Source organism: Taeniopygia guttata, chromosome 9, assembly GCF_048771995.1.
Source record: "Taeniopygia guttata chromosome 9, bTaeGut7.mat, whole genome shotgun sequence".
In the NCBI taxonomy this organism is placed as follows: Eukaryota; Metazoa; Chordata; class Aves; order Passeriformes; family Estrildidae; genus Taeniopygia; species Taeniopygia guttata.
In genome coordinates this window covers 11,777,523-11,795,527 of record NC_133034.1, presented here as the reverse complement: position 1 = coordinate 11,795,527, position 18,005 = coordinate 11,777,523, and the positions used below count along the sequence as shown (strand labels likewise).

The 18,005-nt window shown below is 36.8% G+C and overlaps 1 protein-coding gene across 11 annotated transcripts in view; it reads right to left on the bottom strand.

Annotated features, from left to right (window-relative positions):
* Positions 1-18,005, bottom strand: part of U2SURP (U2 snRNP associated SURP domain containing) — a 50,017-nt gene that overhangs the window by 21,525 nt on the left and 10,487 nt on the right. For 4 of the 11 annotated variants that reach the window (XM_072933255.1, XM_072933258.1, XM_072933257.1 and 1 more), the window contains exons 2-13: positions 13,295-13,342; positions 10,479-10,577; positions 9,285-9,399; positions 8,752-8,885; positions 7,568-7,609; positions 6,717-6,784; positions 5,293-5,387; positions 5,175-5,210; positions 4,991-5,073; positions 4,457-4,622; positions 3,826-4,037; positions 2,833-2,876 (exon numbers count right to left, since the gene is read on the bottom strand). In XM_072933255.1, coding sequence (XP_072789356.1) covers positions 2,833-2,876; positions 3,826-4,037; positions 4,457-4,622; positions 4,991-5,073; positions 5,175-5,210; positions 5,293-5,387; positions 6,717-6,784; positions 7,568-7,609; positions 8,752-8,885; positions 9,285-9,399; positions 10,479-10,577; positions 13,295-13,342 — 1,142 coding nt within the window. The remainder of the gene's footprint in view (positions 1-2,832; positions 2,877-3,825; positions 4,038-4,456; positions 4,623-4,990; positions 5,074-5,174; positions 5,211-5,292; positions 5,388-6,716; positions 6,785-7,567; positions 7,610-8,751; positions 8,886-9,284; positions 9,400-10,478; positions 10,578-13,294; positions 13,343-18,005) is intronic. The other 7 variants (XM_041718247.2, XM_012575539.5, XM_041718248.2 and 4 more) reach the window with 5 other exon arrangements.

Sequence of the window (18,005 nt, the reverse complement as noted above, 5' to 3'; positions counted from 1 at the left end):
CAAGTGGCTGAATATTTTGCTCAAAACAAAACATACAAACTTCTGAATGTTCAATAGAATCTGAAATCAGCTTTCAAACTATTCAATTATGAAAGGAAAAGCAAATAGCCTTCTTGATGTACAACAAGGCAATATATTTATTGAATTTAGATCATCTCTTTTTGGTCAAGACTTGACTATAGGCATAGAACAAAACTGTCCATTCTTTTGTGTCATACCATCCCATGTTCCCTCCCTCAGACACACAACAGAACTAAATCACAATTAAAAAAATATAAAAATCTGTATCTCTTCATTCAGCACTACATCCTGAGACAGGCAAGAAGTGGATGTGAAGTGCACATTTTTCAAAGCAGAGTCACTTCTAAGCATGCTAACAGGAGAGAGTCAGAAAAGCTTTATCAAAAATAGTGATAGCCAGTTTCCACCCCTTTGGGGTTTTATGGAAACAGAATCCTGAGGTTTTAAAATAGATTACCTACATATAGCAAAAGCTTCACAGCACGTGTCCTTTGAATGTGATGCAAGCCAAAAAAATACAGATTTTTGCATTTTTAAATTTATTTTCTTAGATGCAACAAATGAATATTGGGTTTTTACATGTAATTCATTAGATTTCCATATAGCACTTTTTTAATGACTAAAACTCCATAAATGCTACATTGTGAAGTTGCAGAATTTTCTATTACTTCTTAGCAATGAGGTGACTATTTTCTACCATGAGTATTCCAAGTTCTGCCACAGATATAATGCACTAGATTAAAAAAAAAATCAACTTAAAAAAATAATAATAGAATAGAATCCTACCCCAGACATCTGCAAGTGCTCTTTTAAGCCATCTAGCACTGAATCTACATTTGCCTCAAATATTACACAAATAAAAATCAAACTGTTACCAGTTTGATTTTCCTGTCTGTTTTTATAATCCCAGAAACACTGCAAAGAGGACACAGTTTCAACAATTCTGTAGCCATTTTATTTACAGCAGTGTTCTGAAAGTCTGAACAGCCAGACTCGTCTTGTTATATGAACTGTATTTGAAAACATCAGCAAGAAAGAAATGTATAATAGCTTTCAAGCCTCTGAGCTATTACAGCATTCATTTATTTTAAGACAAATCCAGTGTGATCACTTCTGGATTCCTGAAAATCATCATTGGTTTTAATCTAATTTTTCTTTCATCAAGTAAAATCAAGTTGTGTCAGAGTAGCTTATGCTTGAACAAGAACATCTGCTTCATGAGACCTCCGATGTATGAAAATAGATTCAGCTCATCCCATATCTGAAAGAGGTTGTTACAGGCATTTTAGTATGTCAGATGTGACTGCTTGGAAGTGAATTTTTCAGAAAAAATAATTGATTATACATACTCAAGGGTTTGCTGTTTAATAAGAAGAAAGAGATGTTAAAAATAGTATTGAAAATTTTTAATTAAAGGAGAATAATTAAATGTATTATCCCACTGAAGTCAATCAAAATTTTTGCATGATTAGATGCACTGAGTAATAAATTATCTTAGCAATTGTCATTGGCAACTTCCAAAATCATCAGGAAAAGAATTATTAGAAGTGTTTTCAAATACAATTCATTTAACATGAGTTCTTATCATACAGGCTTTTAAAATGCTACAGTAAATAAAATGGACATGGAAAAATAAATTTTTTTCTCTGACAGCTACTCTGTGAGCACTGTACAGTTTTACAAGTACTTGTTCTACTACTCAATATGTTTCTCATATCAAGACTCCTCCTTGTTGGTCGCCCCAATTATTCAAGTTTCTACCCAACAAAAATTGTACAGCAACAAAAATTCCATCAAAAATACAGTACATTGGAGCATGTACTGACAAGTTTGTTAATGCACTATAACCAGCTTCACAAATCTCCTTCTGCCCCCTCCCCCCACACAAAAAAAAGAAAAAAGGGACTTTGTGACAATTAAAACAGTGTAGCAAAAAACCGATAGTGCATTATTTTAAAACGTCATTTAGCTTAAGTTGGCCAACAAAAAAAGGTTTTTCAGTTATAATAAAACCACATTTATTGGAGCCGATCGTACCAATGTCTGGTCAAAAACTGTATACTTTCCCAATCCATCCCATGATGTTTTCCTGGTCCCCCGCTGCCGCAGACAGTTCAGCTGGTGTTGCTCACCAAGGCCAATGTCAAAGAGAATTTGGTAATCTTTTGGGCTTCTTTACTTTTAAAACAGTGTTGTGTTCCTGTGTTTGGGGAAAGGCTTTAGCTTAACTGAGCAAGAGTATACCTAAACTAGCTTGAAGGTAGGAACAGTGATGGGGACCAAAATGGAAAAATATCCTTGCAATAATACAAAAGTATCTTTTTCAGTGATAAAAATTATTAACTGCTACATTTAAAAAATTAGCAGAAATCAAAAGTGATTTTCAACTGAACTGGTTATAAAATATACAAGTCAAAAAAAAATGAAAAGGAAAAAAAAAGAAAAAAGTTAAAAAAAAAAACAACCCACAACTGCATCCCCATATGCAGCGGTTTATGTCAGGACTTATGCTGTGTCTGTAAGACAGTGTTTCACCCTAGTGGTCACTCACAAAATTAATTACCCTGCATCTATCTCAAGTGCCCGAATTAAATGCAAAAGATAATTACTTAAGTCTACCCTCACTTAAAAAAAGCAGTTAATAGACAAGAATAGTTAGTCTGTAAACCACACACATTACTTTTAAGTATTATAAAATAACCATTGCTCAGTCAAGCCATTACCTTTTCCACAACATCACCATTTTTCTTTAAAATTCCGAAGGGGAAATTTTCTATATTTAGATCAGTAATAATAAAGAAAAACATGTACCTTTCTGTTGGGATAACCACTTTGACTATGGCTTGCGACAGAGTCTGTATATGAAGTCACATCAGATAATAAACATAGAATATGTGAGTATTGTTAACAAGTAACAAGCAAAAATATACATATGCAATGAAAATACTACACATCTATCACAAACTTTGCAGGCAATCACTGCTGTGAAGTTACAACTAAGCAATTACACAAAATTCAAATGGTTGTGTCGGTGAACCATGAAGGTTCACTAATTGCAAAGTATCAGAACATTCCTGTCAGAATGTACATTGAGGCACTGAATAGGAGCTATGCTGAATATATAAGAAAGGAGTTCTTACGTTTATCAAAAGATTCTAAGATTCTAAACTATTTGACTTGGATCACGTTGGTATTACTTTATTCCCAAGTCTTACAAAAAACAGCCCTGATATTTAAGTGTCATTCAAAGAATAAATAAATTCTTACAAATGTAAATCAAGTTGGTTTGTGATTTAAAGATACTTACCCTTTTATCAGCTAATATTCCACAAAAAGAAAAGTTTGAAAACTGACTCCATAAGTAGCATAAAATACTTACTCAATGTCCAGATTAATTACCTTCTACACAAAATACATCAACTCTTCTAGGGTAAAAATAACGCTACCCAAATTAAAATGTAGGATTTTCTATATGGAAAACAATTTAGATACTGCAATTTGGCAGCCAAGAAAAGGGGGGGACGTAGGAGAAAAAAATCCAGGGAGCCTGGAGGGGGAAAATCATAGCCACATTTTAAGCAGCACTAAATTAACCAAGAGCCAATATATTGTACCCTAACACAGACATGAAACAGAGCTTCGGGAATTAAGTAGGTTCCCTTGGGCTACAGCAGGGAGCCAGAGAATTTGCAGACTAAGGGCTGCCAAAGTCAGCCTGAACAATGCAAATCTATGAAGCCATTGAAATACTGTCACAGGTGTAGTATTTAACAATGAGATACGGCCCAGGGTACTGTAAGTTACCTTCTCAAAATCTTCCTTGTTTTTTGGTGGTGGCAACATTGGAGCATTAGGATTCTTCAACCTCTCCCTAGGCTGGGCATTGAAAGGCAGTCCTGACGGGGGCGGCGGCAGGGTGTGCTCCATCATGGAAGGCGGAATGTAGATTGGATGTGGTGGTATAGGTACAGCTTTGCCCCAGCCCAGCTTCATTTCAAAAGACATAATCATCTTGCCTGAAAAAGTGAGAGAAAAGAACCTCCATTACCATGACCTTATAAATTGGTTCTGTATCACTTGGGATTTCTCCTTGTTAAGTGCAACATTTAGGTTTGCCTGCCACTGTTTACCTTTTGCTCACATTGCTGATTACTGTTATTACATCTACCAGACTACAACATAAGCAAATGAAGGCCTATTACACAAAATGCTTTATTAGTCTTCCCCCCAGTGTCTGTCTTCAGGACACTACAGTACACAATTACTATTGTCTGACAACATTTAGTTGCCAGTAGAACAGTCTCGGGTAAACTCACTGCCAGCCTGGTATCTACTGGAGTTACAGAATACATCTCACTTATCTGATAAAACAACCTGAAAATGTGCTAACGGTCTGCAAAGATAATTGCAGCCCTGAACTGAGAAATCTGTTTACCATTTAAATTCTTCAATGCTCTTTCAGCATCTCTTCTGTTCATAAAGGCAACAAAGCCACAATTTCTTTCTCTTGCTCTTTCTTCATCAGTTCTTGGCCACATAATTTTAACACTCGCTAATGGTCCAAAGCGTCCAAATTCTTGACATAACATCTCTTCATTCATCTACATGAAAAAGAGGCAAAAAATAACATTTTGCTACTCTATTTCTGTCACAGCTGTTTGCATTATTGCCCAAATGTCAAAATTTTCATTTTTTTAGTTTCCTGATATAACACTATTGATAGCCCCCCTATGCAATCTACCGCAGAAACAAGAATCTAAAAAACTGTACTTTTACCTGAGAACACTCAAATGTTTGAGATATGATCCACCTTGCTTAGGGATATCAATAGAAAGAATTTTAACTGAGCTAGAGTTGGTAGTCTAAACCTTAACTTTTCAGCATTATGTTCAGAGCACTTACTCCAATGAATATTGAAAAAAAAATTTATCTGGGCCCAAACATGCCAACTCCTGGGCTCCAAATTTACCTGAGGATTGATGTTTCCCAGATACAAATTTGTTGTGCTTGGATCGCCAACATCATGTGACCCTGGTGCATAATCATCCAGTACTAAAATAAAGTTAAAAAACAAACAAAAAAAAAGAAGTCATAATCCCTGCTATGCATTTAAATGACAACATTAAACTGAATAAGAAAAGAAGCTGTATTACCACCAGATGATCTGTTTCTTCTTGAAGGAGCATCCACTGAATACAGGAAGAAAAATATGCACAATTTAGTCTACAAATCTTGTAGCTCAGACTAGCATAAAAAATAATATCTACTTACTTGAACGCCGCTGACCATCTGAATCAGACTGGGGTGGTTCAAAACGACTCAATCTACCTTTTGTTTTGTGCCTTTCATCACGCTCCTCTTGGATTCTAAGAAGCAAGTTTAAAGTGAGCAACAAATTAAAACCATTCTGAAGTTTTCATTCTAAAATTCTCAAGTGACTTTACAATTATGAGACTTTTTAATATGAAACAATGAATTTGTTAGAACTTCCAAACCGCCAAATGTCTGAACGCCTGTTTAATCAACTACAATATATCTACCATATCTATTTATCTACTATATCGAACTTCTGTTTATTCAACTGGAATATATCTACCAGAATTATTCCAGCTGCATATTGTCAGGGTATTTCATTATCAAACAAAATTGGAAATAAGAACTGTGCTCTGAAAAAGTGACTTAAATTCCACATCCAACTGGTAGAGATCTGCAGACCACTCAGGTGACTTTTCAAGATGCACACAACTCCTCCATGTCTACTCATCCCTTCTGCTTTTCTAAGCCTTACTCAGAGGCACACCTACATGTGTGGTTTATTTCCAGAATAAACTGGATTTCATCTCAGTTTCTAACTCTGATGACAGTACTCAACTATTTGGTTCCCTGCAGTCTGGCCTTAAATCTTGGTATGAAGATACTGAATCCCAGGAACAAAAGGCTATCTGTTCAACTCATTTACACCAACTAAGGAACACGTAGTAATGAGGCTCAGGCACTCCTCACAAAAGCCACATATGGGTGTACCTACTGCTTTCTAATGCATAGATATTAATTTGTTTTCCACCACTAGCATTAGGGTAAATATATGGCATCCAGCTGCACTCAATACATGTGCTCCTCTTTGTTGTATTACAACACATATGGAAGTGAAACAATCTGCTTTTTCAAGCATTATCAAGCTTACTTTTAATACTACGTAAGTTGAAGTCTCTAGACTTGAATTACAACTCTTATTTCTGCATTATACAAAAGCTCAACCTCCTCCTACAAATTCCTCTGGATATAGTTTAGAAACACTGATAAAGCTCACTCTTTTCAAGAGAGACAGACATTTCATGCTGTCACCAATCTCTCTGCTACACCCCTGTACTGGGTTGGCTGGGCAGGTTTTGGTAGTGGGGGGCTACAGGGGTGGCCTCTGTGAGAAGCTGCCAGAAGCCTCTCCTATGGCTGATGAGGCCAACAGCAGCCAGCTTCAAGATGGACCCAACAACAGCCAAGCCCATCAGCAATGGCAGTAATTAAGCCTAATTTATTTTACAATAATTAGCTATACCATTTCACAAGCATTTGAGGGAGAAAAAAAATAAAAGCCTTCCTTGGGGAATAACTTAGCAAGAATGATCTTAAATGTCTGTAAAACAAGGCAAAAACCTTGGATTTTCTTTGCTTACAGTAAAAACTAGCAAACTTACTGCTTTAATTCTTCTTTAAAAAGTTCCAAATTACTCTTTTTCTTTTCCTTCTCTCCTTTCTTCAAAGGCTAAAATTAAAGATATATAAAATAACATTTCAGAAGACAAAATGAACAGAATTTTAAATCATATAACAAAACTTTAGAAAATTTCCATGCATATTTTACCCACAGCTTTCAAACCAACTACAGGAGGAAAAAAACAACAACCAAAAAAAAAACCAAAAACAAAACAACAACCAGACTCAAAACATTCAGACTGAGCGCTATCAAACACAAAGCTAGAAATTAAAAAAATTCAGAATAGTTGAAAAAAAAATTTGTTACTTCTCATTCTCACAATGCAGCACATGTGATCAAACACTCTCTCTACTACATACACATTTAGAATAACTGTGAGGTATTTTGTCACTTTGTTCCATTTGGAAACTAGGATGCTAACTACACCCCTAGCAAACCATCATGCTCTAATGAATTTGATAGATGTGTGTACATATATATGTAAATTATTTTACATATATATTTTCAATTATTTTATCCACAAACATTCTACTTGAAAATAATTTCCTTCTCTTGCTTCCCTTTGGATGTAAATATAATCTGAAAAAAGTTACTTTAAATAGTTCAAGATCCTCAGGAAAAACACTCTTGAACGGCAAAGAATATGGATACTGCAATTCTACTTTTTTTTTAACAGTAATATATGTTCCTTAACTAACTCATGTGAAATATTATTTTCAACAACATTGTTTTTATATAATCAAATTTAAATGAAAACGTTTCCAATAGGCAGACATACAAAATACTTGTGTTACACACTACAGCTTTGGAAAAACTGGACTTCCTACTCACCCCAGGCAAAGTTGTTTGTTTGTTTTTGTTTTTGGGGAGGGTCTGCCAAATAAATAAAATCATTTTTACCTCATTATCTTCAATCACCATTGGACAGGGCAAGTGAGTAAACTGCATTACTTCATGAGTATTTACGAAAAATTTGAAAAGCAGTAATAGTCTTACAGTACAAACACTTGCATATGACAGAACAGAGCTCAGAAAAAATAAAAAAATGGTACAATTCATTTCTGTATATGTAGAGCTTTACATACAAAGAAAATCAAAACTGCCATCCAGTAGTACCCCACTGGTCTAACACTGACATTTGTTTAAAGCTGGAGGGAGGTTATGATGGAACTGCCCACAATTATCACATTACATTCAGTTCCCATCCTAACAGGCAGCATCTTACATGTTTCACTTAAGCTTTAAAACTGTAGTAAGCTCTATTCAAAGACTTTTAAGACATCCAAGACATTCATTACACATACACCATAGTAACAGTAATCATACGCAATTATCACTTGACTTGAAGACTGCTGGTTCGTATTTCTAATATTTTTATTACTTTTTATGACAAACCTTGGTTAAAAAAAAAAAAGCAAAAGAAACCCAAACTCCATCAAATCATGCAGAAGACAAAATAAAACAAGGTGTTCAGCTTCTGAACTGTGCAAATTCTGGAACTCAAAAAGGGGACTTCTAAAGGAACTTGTCAAACTTCATCCCCCCCCCCCAAAAAACCAAACCAAAACAAACAAACAAACTCAAAGAACCCTACCAGAAAAACTTGGATCAACACAAAGGTCAATTTATTTTTTGGTTTAAAGTTAAAAAAAAATCAAAAACATATAGTAGCACTAGAAATTGAGAATTACTTCTAAAACCAGAAATTCTCAGGTCTGAAGAAGCTATTACTTTGCAACAGTCACTAAATCCATATCCATGAGAAGTCTGTCCACCTTAGCAGGAACACAATAAAAGGGCAGGGCAGCACCAGGTGTATTGTGCCACATACAGGGCTCCTGGGCCTCTGAATTTCATCACCTTCATATCTGCTACAGGTTCAGGCAACTCCAAATGTCCACCTTCTCTCACGTGTGACATGTGCAGATAAAACTACACTGCAAGAACACACGGCCCTTTTTCTAAGCACTTCTAAATACATCAGGATGGAGTTAATATTCAAGTGAGAAACTTACAGGCTTTTTGGTTTCTATCATTAGGAGGGACGGAGGTTTCTCATTAGATGGCTGACTTGGTTGATTTTTTTGATCTGAAAATCGTGATGAAGGTTTATAGATTTTACCCCGTTTTTCATCTGTTTCATGCTCCTCTGAAATTAAAGACAAGTTGAAAGCAAATTTTATTAACTCATGCTGCACAACACTGTTCATTAGAAAGAATGCTGTTCTTTAGTCCTGGTCATTCAATTCAATACATTATTTCATTTTTAAAAAGCTGACACAACCGATTTTACATAATTTAACATATTTTAATAGGAAGAAAAAGAACATGGATTATATAGTCTAAACCAAGGCATTTTTTCTTCTTATGGTTAAAGCAGAAATCACACCAATGCCTATTTCAGTCAAAGCATAAAGTAGATTTTAGCATCAAGTTTTCTTTTCTGCTTCTAACACAGCATATTAATTTTAAAATGCAATTCAAAGCCTATTTTTATCTTTACTCAAAGCCAAATGACCCACCACCTCCAAAAAAAGATTAGTTATACCTTTAGATGCATTTACGATTCCTCCTCTTACAAATGTTTTCACTTTATTACCATCACCTCCTTCAAAGGCAGCAAGGAATTCTTCATAAATTTCTGCAGCAGCCTTCTCATCCTCCTACATAGCAAATGTTCATCTATTTACTATCATCACAGAACAACTTTCACTAGACAGTTACTCTTAAATTAGCTATGTGACATTCATTTTTATTTTCTAGAGTTCAAGCTACAAACAACATCAAAGGAGTTTCAATTTTAGATAATTCAAATTTCTGAGAAATGTGGGTAGAACACAGCACATAACACACAAAGCCAGTGAGCATGTGTGCTCCAGTATGTTCCTTTCCAGGAGTTTACACGGCAATTTAACATTCAAAAGATGCCAAAACCTCATATCAAAGGCTTATGAGCCTGGAGCTTCGTTGACTTCAGCATGAGAGAACAGTGCCCGTTCTATCTCAGCCTTTATTATGATCAGCCCATCTGGCTGAAGGAGACCAACAACAGGATCACCTTTCTGTTCTTCCCAGAGAACAAGCTCAATCAATGGCTTAAGCTGAGCACTATGGCTTAGCACTATCATGATCTTCAGGCCAGCATTTCCAACAACCCAGCAGGACGTAAGCCACTGCAACATAGTATGGGTTGTGTGCACAAAGCTCAAACCCCAAAATTTTCAAAACTTCTCCCTTACCAACTACCAAATATATATTTCCTAAAATTTGGGCTTTCCTGAGTAATCTAAAATGCAGTACCAAATTTTAAGGTTTGTATTGGTTCCTAATACAGTCATTAGACAAAGAAAATGTTTTACAGAACTAACAAGGATGTGTACTGAAACAAGTTCAAAAATGGCAGGTACTCTTTGCAATAACTGAAATCCAATGATAGAGAGCAAAGGAAGAACAGAAAATTACCTAAGGTGATGGCTGTCCCCATCCTGAGCAATACACCAATGGATTATTGTAATTCCCTATTTCAGGAAGCCAGAAAACTTGATTTCTCACAGAGAAGGAAAGAGTAAGCCTCTCTGTATCATAATGCCATGGATGCCAAAAATATGTTATACAAGTAAAATACAATTCACTTTCACTCTTGGAGAACTACAATTACCAAAATTAAAATATCTGGTTGCAATCTAAAAGCAGACTTATTTGAGCTCTGATACACAGTAAAATTTTCATTGTATACCGTTACCTTCTTTTTTAATTCTTCTTGCTCTTTCTTGCTCAGAGTACGTTTGGCAGCACTCATTTTGCCAATACTGAATGCTTTAAGTTTACTTTCCATTAGAGGCTGCAAAAGGAGTAAGAAAACACACATCAAACTGTTTATAAACAATTAAAATAATGTTACTTTTGACCTTGGTCTAGACCAGTAACTCAAATAAGACAAAGAAAAGCCTTCCTGTACTTATCTGTGAAGCTTTCATTATCTAATACAACAACAACAAAAAAAAATTAAATCTGTGTGGCTTTTTTTTAAACAAATCATCCTTGGTTTAATGAGAAAGCTTTTAATACATCATTCATACACAGCTGAAATCTGAAGGACACTTGCTGTAAGAGCCTGGACATTTAACACTGTGCAGTGCTGCAGTTTCTAAATCTTCAGAAATACATACTTTGCACCACAGTTCTTCCCCCTTCCCTCAGAAAAGCTTTTCTGACTATTTTGGCAAGAGTAATGTTTGTGCAAGGGTGGACAGGTAATGGAACAACCATATCGATGCTAGATTTCCATTGTACATCAAGGTAAAAATTAATAGCTTTACTGGAATAACAAAACACATTCTAGAGGTTTTCAGCTATAAAAAATCCTCACATAAAAACTTCACATTCAGCCCCTAAACTGCTTCTAATTTCTTTCCAAAACCCTGATGAAGGAAGTACTCCACATAACAGTAATTTCTGGAGTACGGAAATGGAATTCTTAAGGCTCTATTCTGGTAGTTAACAGGCAGCAAAGCACCAAGAGAAGAAAGACAACAGGATGGAGAGCATGCTCCAAAGACATGGACAATGGGAAGTTAAATGACAGAAAACATACTTCTGTAGAAACTCCTGCCTTAACACAGTAATTTATGAAGAATCAGCACAACAAAGCCCCAGAAACTATGAGTCTTGTTTTCAAAATATTTGTGATGCTCTTACACAGAGCACATAGTGATGCTTAAAACTATGATTTTTGCAATGACAGTTCTTTAAAAAAAATCAGCTCAATAAAACATGAAGACAAATAAGGTGAACAACTAAAATGTCATATTATGAAAAATATTCTGATACCAACTGGAAAGGGTTTCCTAGGAATAATTTTCTTTGTAAAGTTTTATTTCTAGTATCAGCTTTCCATTAAATTTTTTTTCATTAAAAACAAACTGTGTGAAGTATCTTCAATTTATAATCCTTGCTTAGCATCACAAACACCTCTTAGATCTGTGCCAAGCATAGGACCAAGTAGTTCATACTTCCTTGAAAGTGTTCCCTCTTCATCACTGAAAGTAAAGCTATCAGTGACAAATTTATGCAGTGTTGTCTGTGAAGTTATCTGGTTTATGACACCGTGTTTGTCAATGTGAGCTGCTGTGACAGGCTTATCAGGAGCTTTTAATTCATCTGTGTGTTTTCACATTTAATAAAATCCCATCTCCCAGTTGTCTGAAAAACAGCTTCTACTTTCTATTTCAATATGATAAACAATATACAACCTTGGCAAAACATGAGCACACACACAGCTATGGCACGGCAATGCAGGCAGAACAAATACCACACTCCCAAGGCTTATCCTGTCATCAGAAAATAATCTCTCACAGTAATGTCACAGGATACCTGCAGATCAGCCACATGAAAATTTGTTCCAGTAGCATAAAGGAAGCAGTTACAAGATAAAGAGTTCTGGCACTAAGATCTGCTCAGTTTAGAAAGGCTCTCAGGGAAAAAAAAACCACCTGCCAACTGGCAGGAACAATAAAAAGTAAAGACTGAACTAATTTATGCCTGCTAGCTAGATTCCAGTGGGCAATTATAACATTATCATTAACCATACACAGCTTCACAGAATTCCTAAAAACAGAACTATACAAAACTTGAAGGCCTTCCTCCTTCAAAAAAATGCAAAATACTGTGAAAAGGGTAAAGCAAATGATAGGAGCAAAGAGAAACCTGCAGCTGAGAAAGCAAACTTCTGTTTAACCAGAACACTGTGCTGACTGTAAGGTGGCACAAAGCACTGAAGTTCCAGTTCCATCAGTACAAAATAGATTTAAGAGTAATTGCACAAATTGTAGCAAGTAAAAGAAATCAATAAAACAAGCTACTTCTCTATGAAAAGTTTCTGCTACCACAACTCTACTAATGCTCTTACAAGCAATTTAACAGCTGGTAATTGACTTTTGCATGTACAAAATCAAATTGAAATCTTGAAAAAAATCCAAACCACAGAATGAATTGTCTGGTATTAACTCTCAGTTTGGCTCCTGCTGCCTGTTTTCATTTTAGCTAAGAAACGGGTAAGTTTTCATGCAACAAACCAAGCACACAACCAGGCAAAGGCCTTGTCACTGAGGAGATAGGGGGTTGGGGGACAGCAGGACCAGGTTATTACTCTTACCTTTTCCCTTATCATGTTCTATTAGAATAAAGAATGGAATTATGGCCACACTGTCTCAGCTTTGAGAAGCCAACTGTATGTGAAAAGGCACTTCAATATCCCATGATCCTAGGATAGATCACTTCACATCCTCAAGCAGTCCTTGCAGCTTCTTTCTGTTCCAGTACCTATTATGGATGCAGCTCCATGCAGCACAGCTTCCTACACTGGTGCTTGTTTTGAAAGTTTCAAGGAGTATTTTTAAACATGAAATCAATGGTTCATTTGCAAACACCTACAGGTTACATACCCAATGCACCAGACTCTGCCTGTAACAAGCAGTTTTCTTTAAAAACAGGCCTGTTTTGAGTTTGTGGGTTTGGCTGGAATTTTTTGGGTTTTTTCTTTAAGTGTTTTGGACTTACATGTGAATCAGCAGATCCAGTGGTATGTACTGCATCTGGCCCTCTGACCTGAGGAGAGAATGAGGAGGAGGTGAGGCACACAACAAGAAACAGAAAACAACTTGTAGGGGGATCTTCCCAGTTCTTGGAATGTGAATTTTCATTTCCATTTCAACATCCAAATACACAAGAACAAAGATACCTATAATGTATTTTAATGATATATCTGACCTAGGTCACCTCAGGAACAATGTCAATATAAGGCAAGTAAGGGACAGACCTAAAGATAAACCACTGAAAAAAATCTGAATTTCCACAGCTGGATTTTATAAATACATCAGTAATGGCACCACTGGGGGGGGGAAAAAGTAGGTTAGTTACATTGTATCTTCAAGAGCTGTCATTAAAGCCTGTTAAAGATTACATAAAGTGCTTGATTACATTTGGCTTCCTAGAAGATAATTTCCAAAACTGCTTTGACTATATTGTGCACAGATGGAACTTGGCCACCTCAAAAACTGCAATTTGTGACCAGGTACTAATTGATGTTATTACTTTAAACCTAACTGAACTTTAACACCTAAACCAGCATATATACAAAATCAGGTCTTAAATGAACTTTAAGTGATGGAGAACACACATTTAAATTACGTAATGCCCAAATTCCAGAAAGCCTGACATAACATCTACTATTAAGATACTATTGCCTGATGCACAATTCATACCTTAATTGAAATTTAAGTCAAATACATTTGCATTAGCTGAAATCTGTTCATGAGTTACAGAACATTAGCCTTTCTCCTTATTATCAGGGTTTATAGTTTATACCAGAAATAGTAATATATGTTGCTCATTTCCAGTCTTTCAAAACAACACCACATACTACTCTAGAAGATCATTTACTAGGCCTTGTTTTTACTGTGCATTCTGCATTTTCATCAGCTAAGACAGACACATTTTTCTTTCAACAAGTGTATTCCTATGTTATACAGTAAAATCAATTTAGAAAAAAAAATGGTCTTCAAAAGAAATCAGAATTAAATGCACAAAGGTAGAGTGCAACACACAGGTATAGCCCTTTCAAGGCAGAAGCAAAAGGCTTCTATGAATAGGTTTGAAGTTTTTTTTAAGAAAGATAAATAGGGCAAGGGAAAAAATGGGGGGAAAAAATCATGCTTTACTCTCAAAGACCTCCCAAATCCCCTTCCTTGCAGCACTGTACAAGATTCACAAGCACATCTTTGCACAGAAGCCAATAACAAGCTGAGTGCACAGGCAGCAGTAGCAGTTCATTATAATACACATGAAAGCAAATATCTCAAGCATCTTTTACTAATGCCACTTCCTGCAAACTTCTCCTCCTGTGTACTTGGTCCTGGATTTTTTTGTGAATCCCAACTGCCTGTGGCACAGATAAGGACTCTGTTATGCACAGGTCTCCATACTGCACAAATGTAGCCTAAGCAAAGTTGTCCTCCCCTCAAAACTTGATGAATGTGTAGCCCAAGATCGCACAGACAAAAGATGTACACTGTGCAAAAGAATTCCAGAGCATGGAAACAGCATTCTTCCTGCTGCCAGCTGCCACCCTGCGGCAGCCAACACAGCAGCTGCAGTTCCAGCCTTCCAACAAACAACTGGAGACCTGCAGTTAGAGAAATCAGTCTCCAAGGGGGAGTGACAGAGCGCTGTCTGCCTGGTGTACTGACACAGATCGAGCACTGCTCCAGGAAAGGAGCTTGTCTGGCAGCAGCAGAAGGCAATGGCCACTTCCTCATTCTCCACATCTGTTTCATTTATGGAAGTTTTATATAACAACACCTCCCAACAGGGGTGGTGCTGAAGCTGCTTATAGGGAGGACAAAAACAAAGCATTACACAGAGTAACAAACAGTGAATGCTCAGTACAGTGACAGATTATCCTGAGGAAGAACATAAAAAAAAGCAAGACACTAAATGTGCTTCTCCAGCAGCAAGCAGATGATACTGCTCAGAAAGGCTGCAGTGCATGCTAGCACACAGAGATTCTGTGGGAGTCCCATGGCACTCCCCAACCCACCAACAGGGACCACTGTGGAGCTGCTCTGAACATTAGCTGAGCAGCAGAATTTCTACTAAGGTGCACTCAGGAAACTTCTAAAAGCAATTTTAGCTTTCAGACCAACTGTATCCCACAATAACTAGCAGCTTTGGAGAGCCACGTTATCTTCCTCCTTCAACAATCTTATTTTTAAGGTCTTCTCTTTCCTATACATAAATTTAGCTCTACCTTTGATACTGCTCCTGACCAATCAAGTAACTGTTCTGACAAAGCACAAGATGAATTACACATTTCTTTCTCCCAGTTTCTAAATAGCAGTTATTTTTAAAAAATCACAAATTCTCCCAACACTGCACTTTGCATCCATCTGTACTGCCTTGACAAAAGGGGCCATTTTGTTTCCTTAAGAGTCAGACCAGCTGCACTGACTCAGCGGAATCGGTGTCTAACAGAGGGAAACATTTTAGAAGATGTTGCCCACCTGTGCTGAAATCTAGAGCAGGATTATTTTTTCTGTTCTCATCACATTAAGTAGCTCAACTGAACTTAACTGCAGAAAGAAAGACACATGAAGCTCTGCCTTACACATGATGAGATGTGAGGACAGCTCCCTCATGTTCAAAATGCCAACAGAAAAAATGTGAATCCAACTTTCAGTCACTGCCAGCATAGACAATTGACAAATGCCTTCTTAACCCCAATTCATTGCATCTCTGCATGAAAACTATTTTTTTTTCCTCAACCAGACTATTTTACAGCTGGATCACTTTTTCCATCACTTTCACACTGCACATTTCTCAAAACACTTGCCAGCACAGCTGAAGAGTCATTTCAGCAGCCTGCATTGCTCCTGCAGTAAGATACAGCCCTGTCAAATCCCAGTCCTGGAGGTCAGATCACCCAAAGCTTCACTGCTGAGTCCAGCCAACTTCACTCAACTTCCAAGAGAAAAACAAAAAACTTCAAGGGACCGTAAAAATGAGATTTATTACAAACTTCCATGAAAATGCCAAAGCAGAGTCATCTCTGAGATTCTGATCTTTACATTTTCCTCCAGCTTCATGGAAGCTTCCAAGGACAACAGAGAAGAGAACAGCTCTTTGAAATCTTCCTTCCTGCCCACAGTTCACATGGCCACAAATCCAGCTCTTTGTGGTTTCTCCAGACTTAAAAATCTCTCAGTAAAACTGGCATGACTGTGTTATTTCACAAGTATTTAAAATATGCTGTATACAGTAATTTTTTTTTTTTTAATTAATACTGATGTCATTTAGTGAAACAAAGAGCAACAAAAGCTGCCAACTACCCAGGAGACAATCTGTAGTCCTCTAAATGCTGAATGGTATTTTTACAACTGTAATTGCTACAACTTAAAACATAAATGAAAGCCCTGTCCTTGAAAGAACCAATAGCTTCGGGGTGAAATGTTTAAAAGAAACTCTGATGAAAGCCACTCCTGCCCTGTTTCAACACCTTCCATTGATCCAGTCCCCATACTGGTCACACTGAACTACAACACTGTTCCTGGTCTAGCTGACCACTCACAAAAGGGATGGGGAGGTTCAGGCAAACTATTTCACAGCTCATAGCAGCAGCCTACTGCCCAAATCATGCCAAATCAATCAAAGAGGACAATGTTTGGTAGGGAAGAAGTAGCTAAGGCTGGGACTCCTTGTGTCAGCACTGACAGCAAGGAAAAACAAATGGAAACACATCATAAATTAAGATGTCAAAATTCAGCTAAAGAAAGTTTCCAGGTTGCCTTATATTTTTTATTCTTCCCTCCTCTCTAGAAAGTCAGTTCTTGAAAACACCTGCAAATTATTTTATAGCTAATGTATTTATTCTTTACAGTTACTGGAATAATGCACATTAAAATTAGTCCCTATCTGAGCAATCATAACTTACAGACACAACAGCAAATGGACAGCGGCCTTCTCCAGAAGTATTTGTACAGAATGGTATTACACTAGAACCTTGAACTCAGATAACAGGTACAGCTTTTGGGATGAAAAAGGGAAAAGTACGGCTTGGTCCAAGTGGAGTATTTCTTCTGCATATGGTACCCGATTTGAACAGCAGTCTGTGTAAGAGCAGTGGCCATGCCAGACAGTCACTATTCTCAGAAGATACAGTAACAAAATCGAAGAGTCACTGAGCAGCTAACATTTCATTAAATAAAGATAATAACTGAACATCTGTATCTGTCATTTCAGAATCACGCCCTTCACCAATGTCCTCTGCAGTCTCTAGCAATGTCTATTTTCTATTCTTTAATTATCCTTCTTTGCTATGTAGATTTCTGGAAATCTCAAGCACAAATCTTGCTATTCTAATCTCAAAGTGCCAAAGCAATAGTTAATGCCTTTGCAACACAATTCACATGGGAGACTCTCAAAGTTATTTAGCAGCTGCAAGTATCACACAAAGCAGCTGCCACTGCAGCGATGCAGGCACTGGGGGCTCCTGTGCCACCTCCAGCAACGCTTTCCAGTCAGTGAATCAAACAAATAATGCCTGGCTGAAAATATTTATATATAATCAAAATAACTGGGTCAAATTCAGTACTTGGATGACTGAAGAACAAACACCACCCATTCTGAAGGGGAGAAATTATTTTATTTCAGGCACTAGGTCACAGTTCCTCACAGACCACAGAAAATAAAAGGTCACTGTGTCTTTCCAGGTATG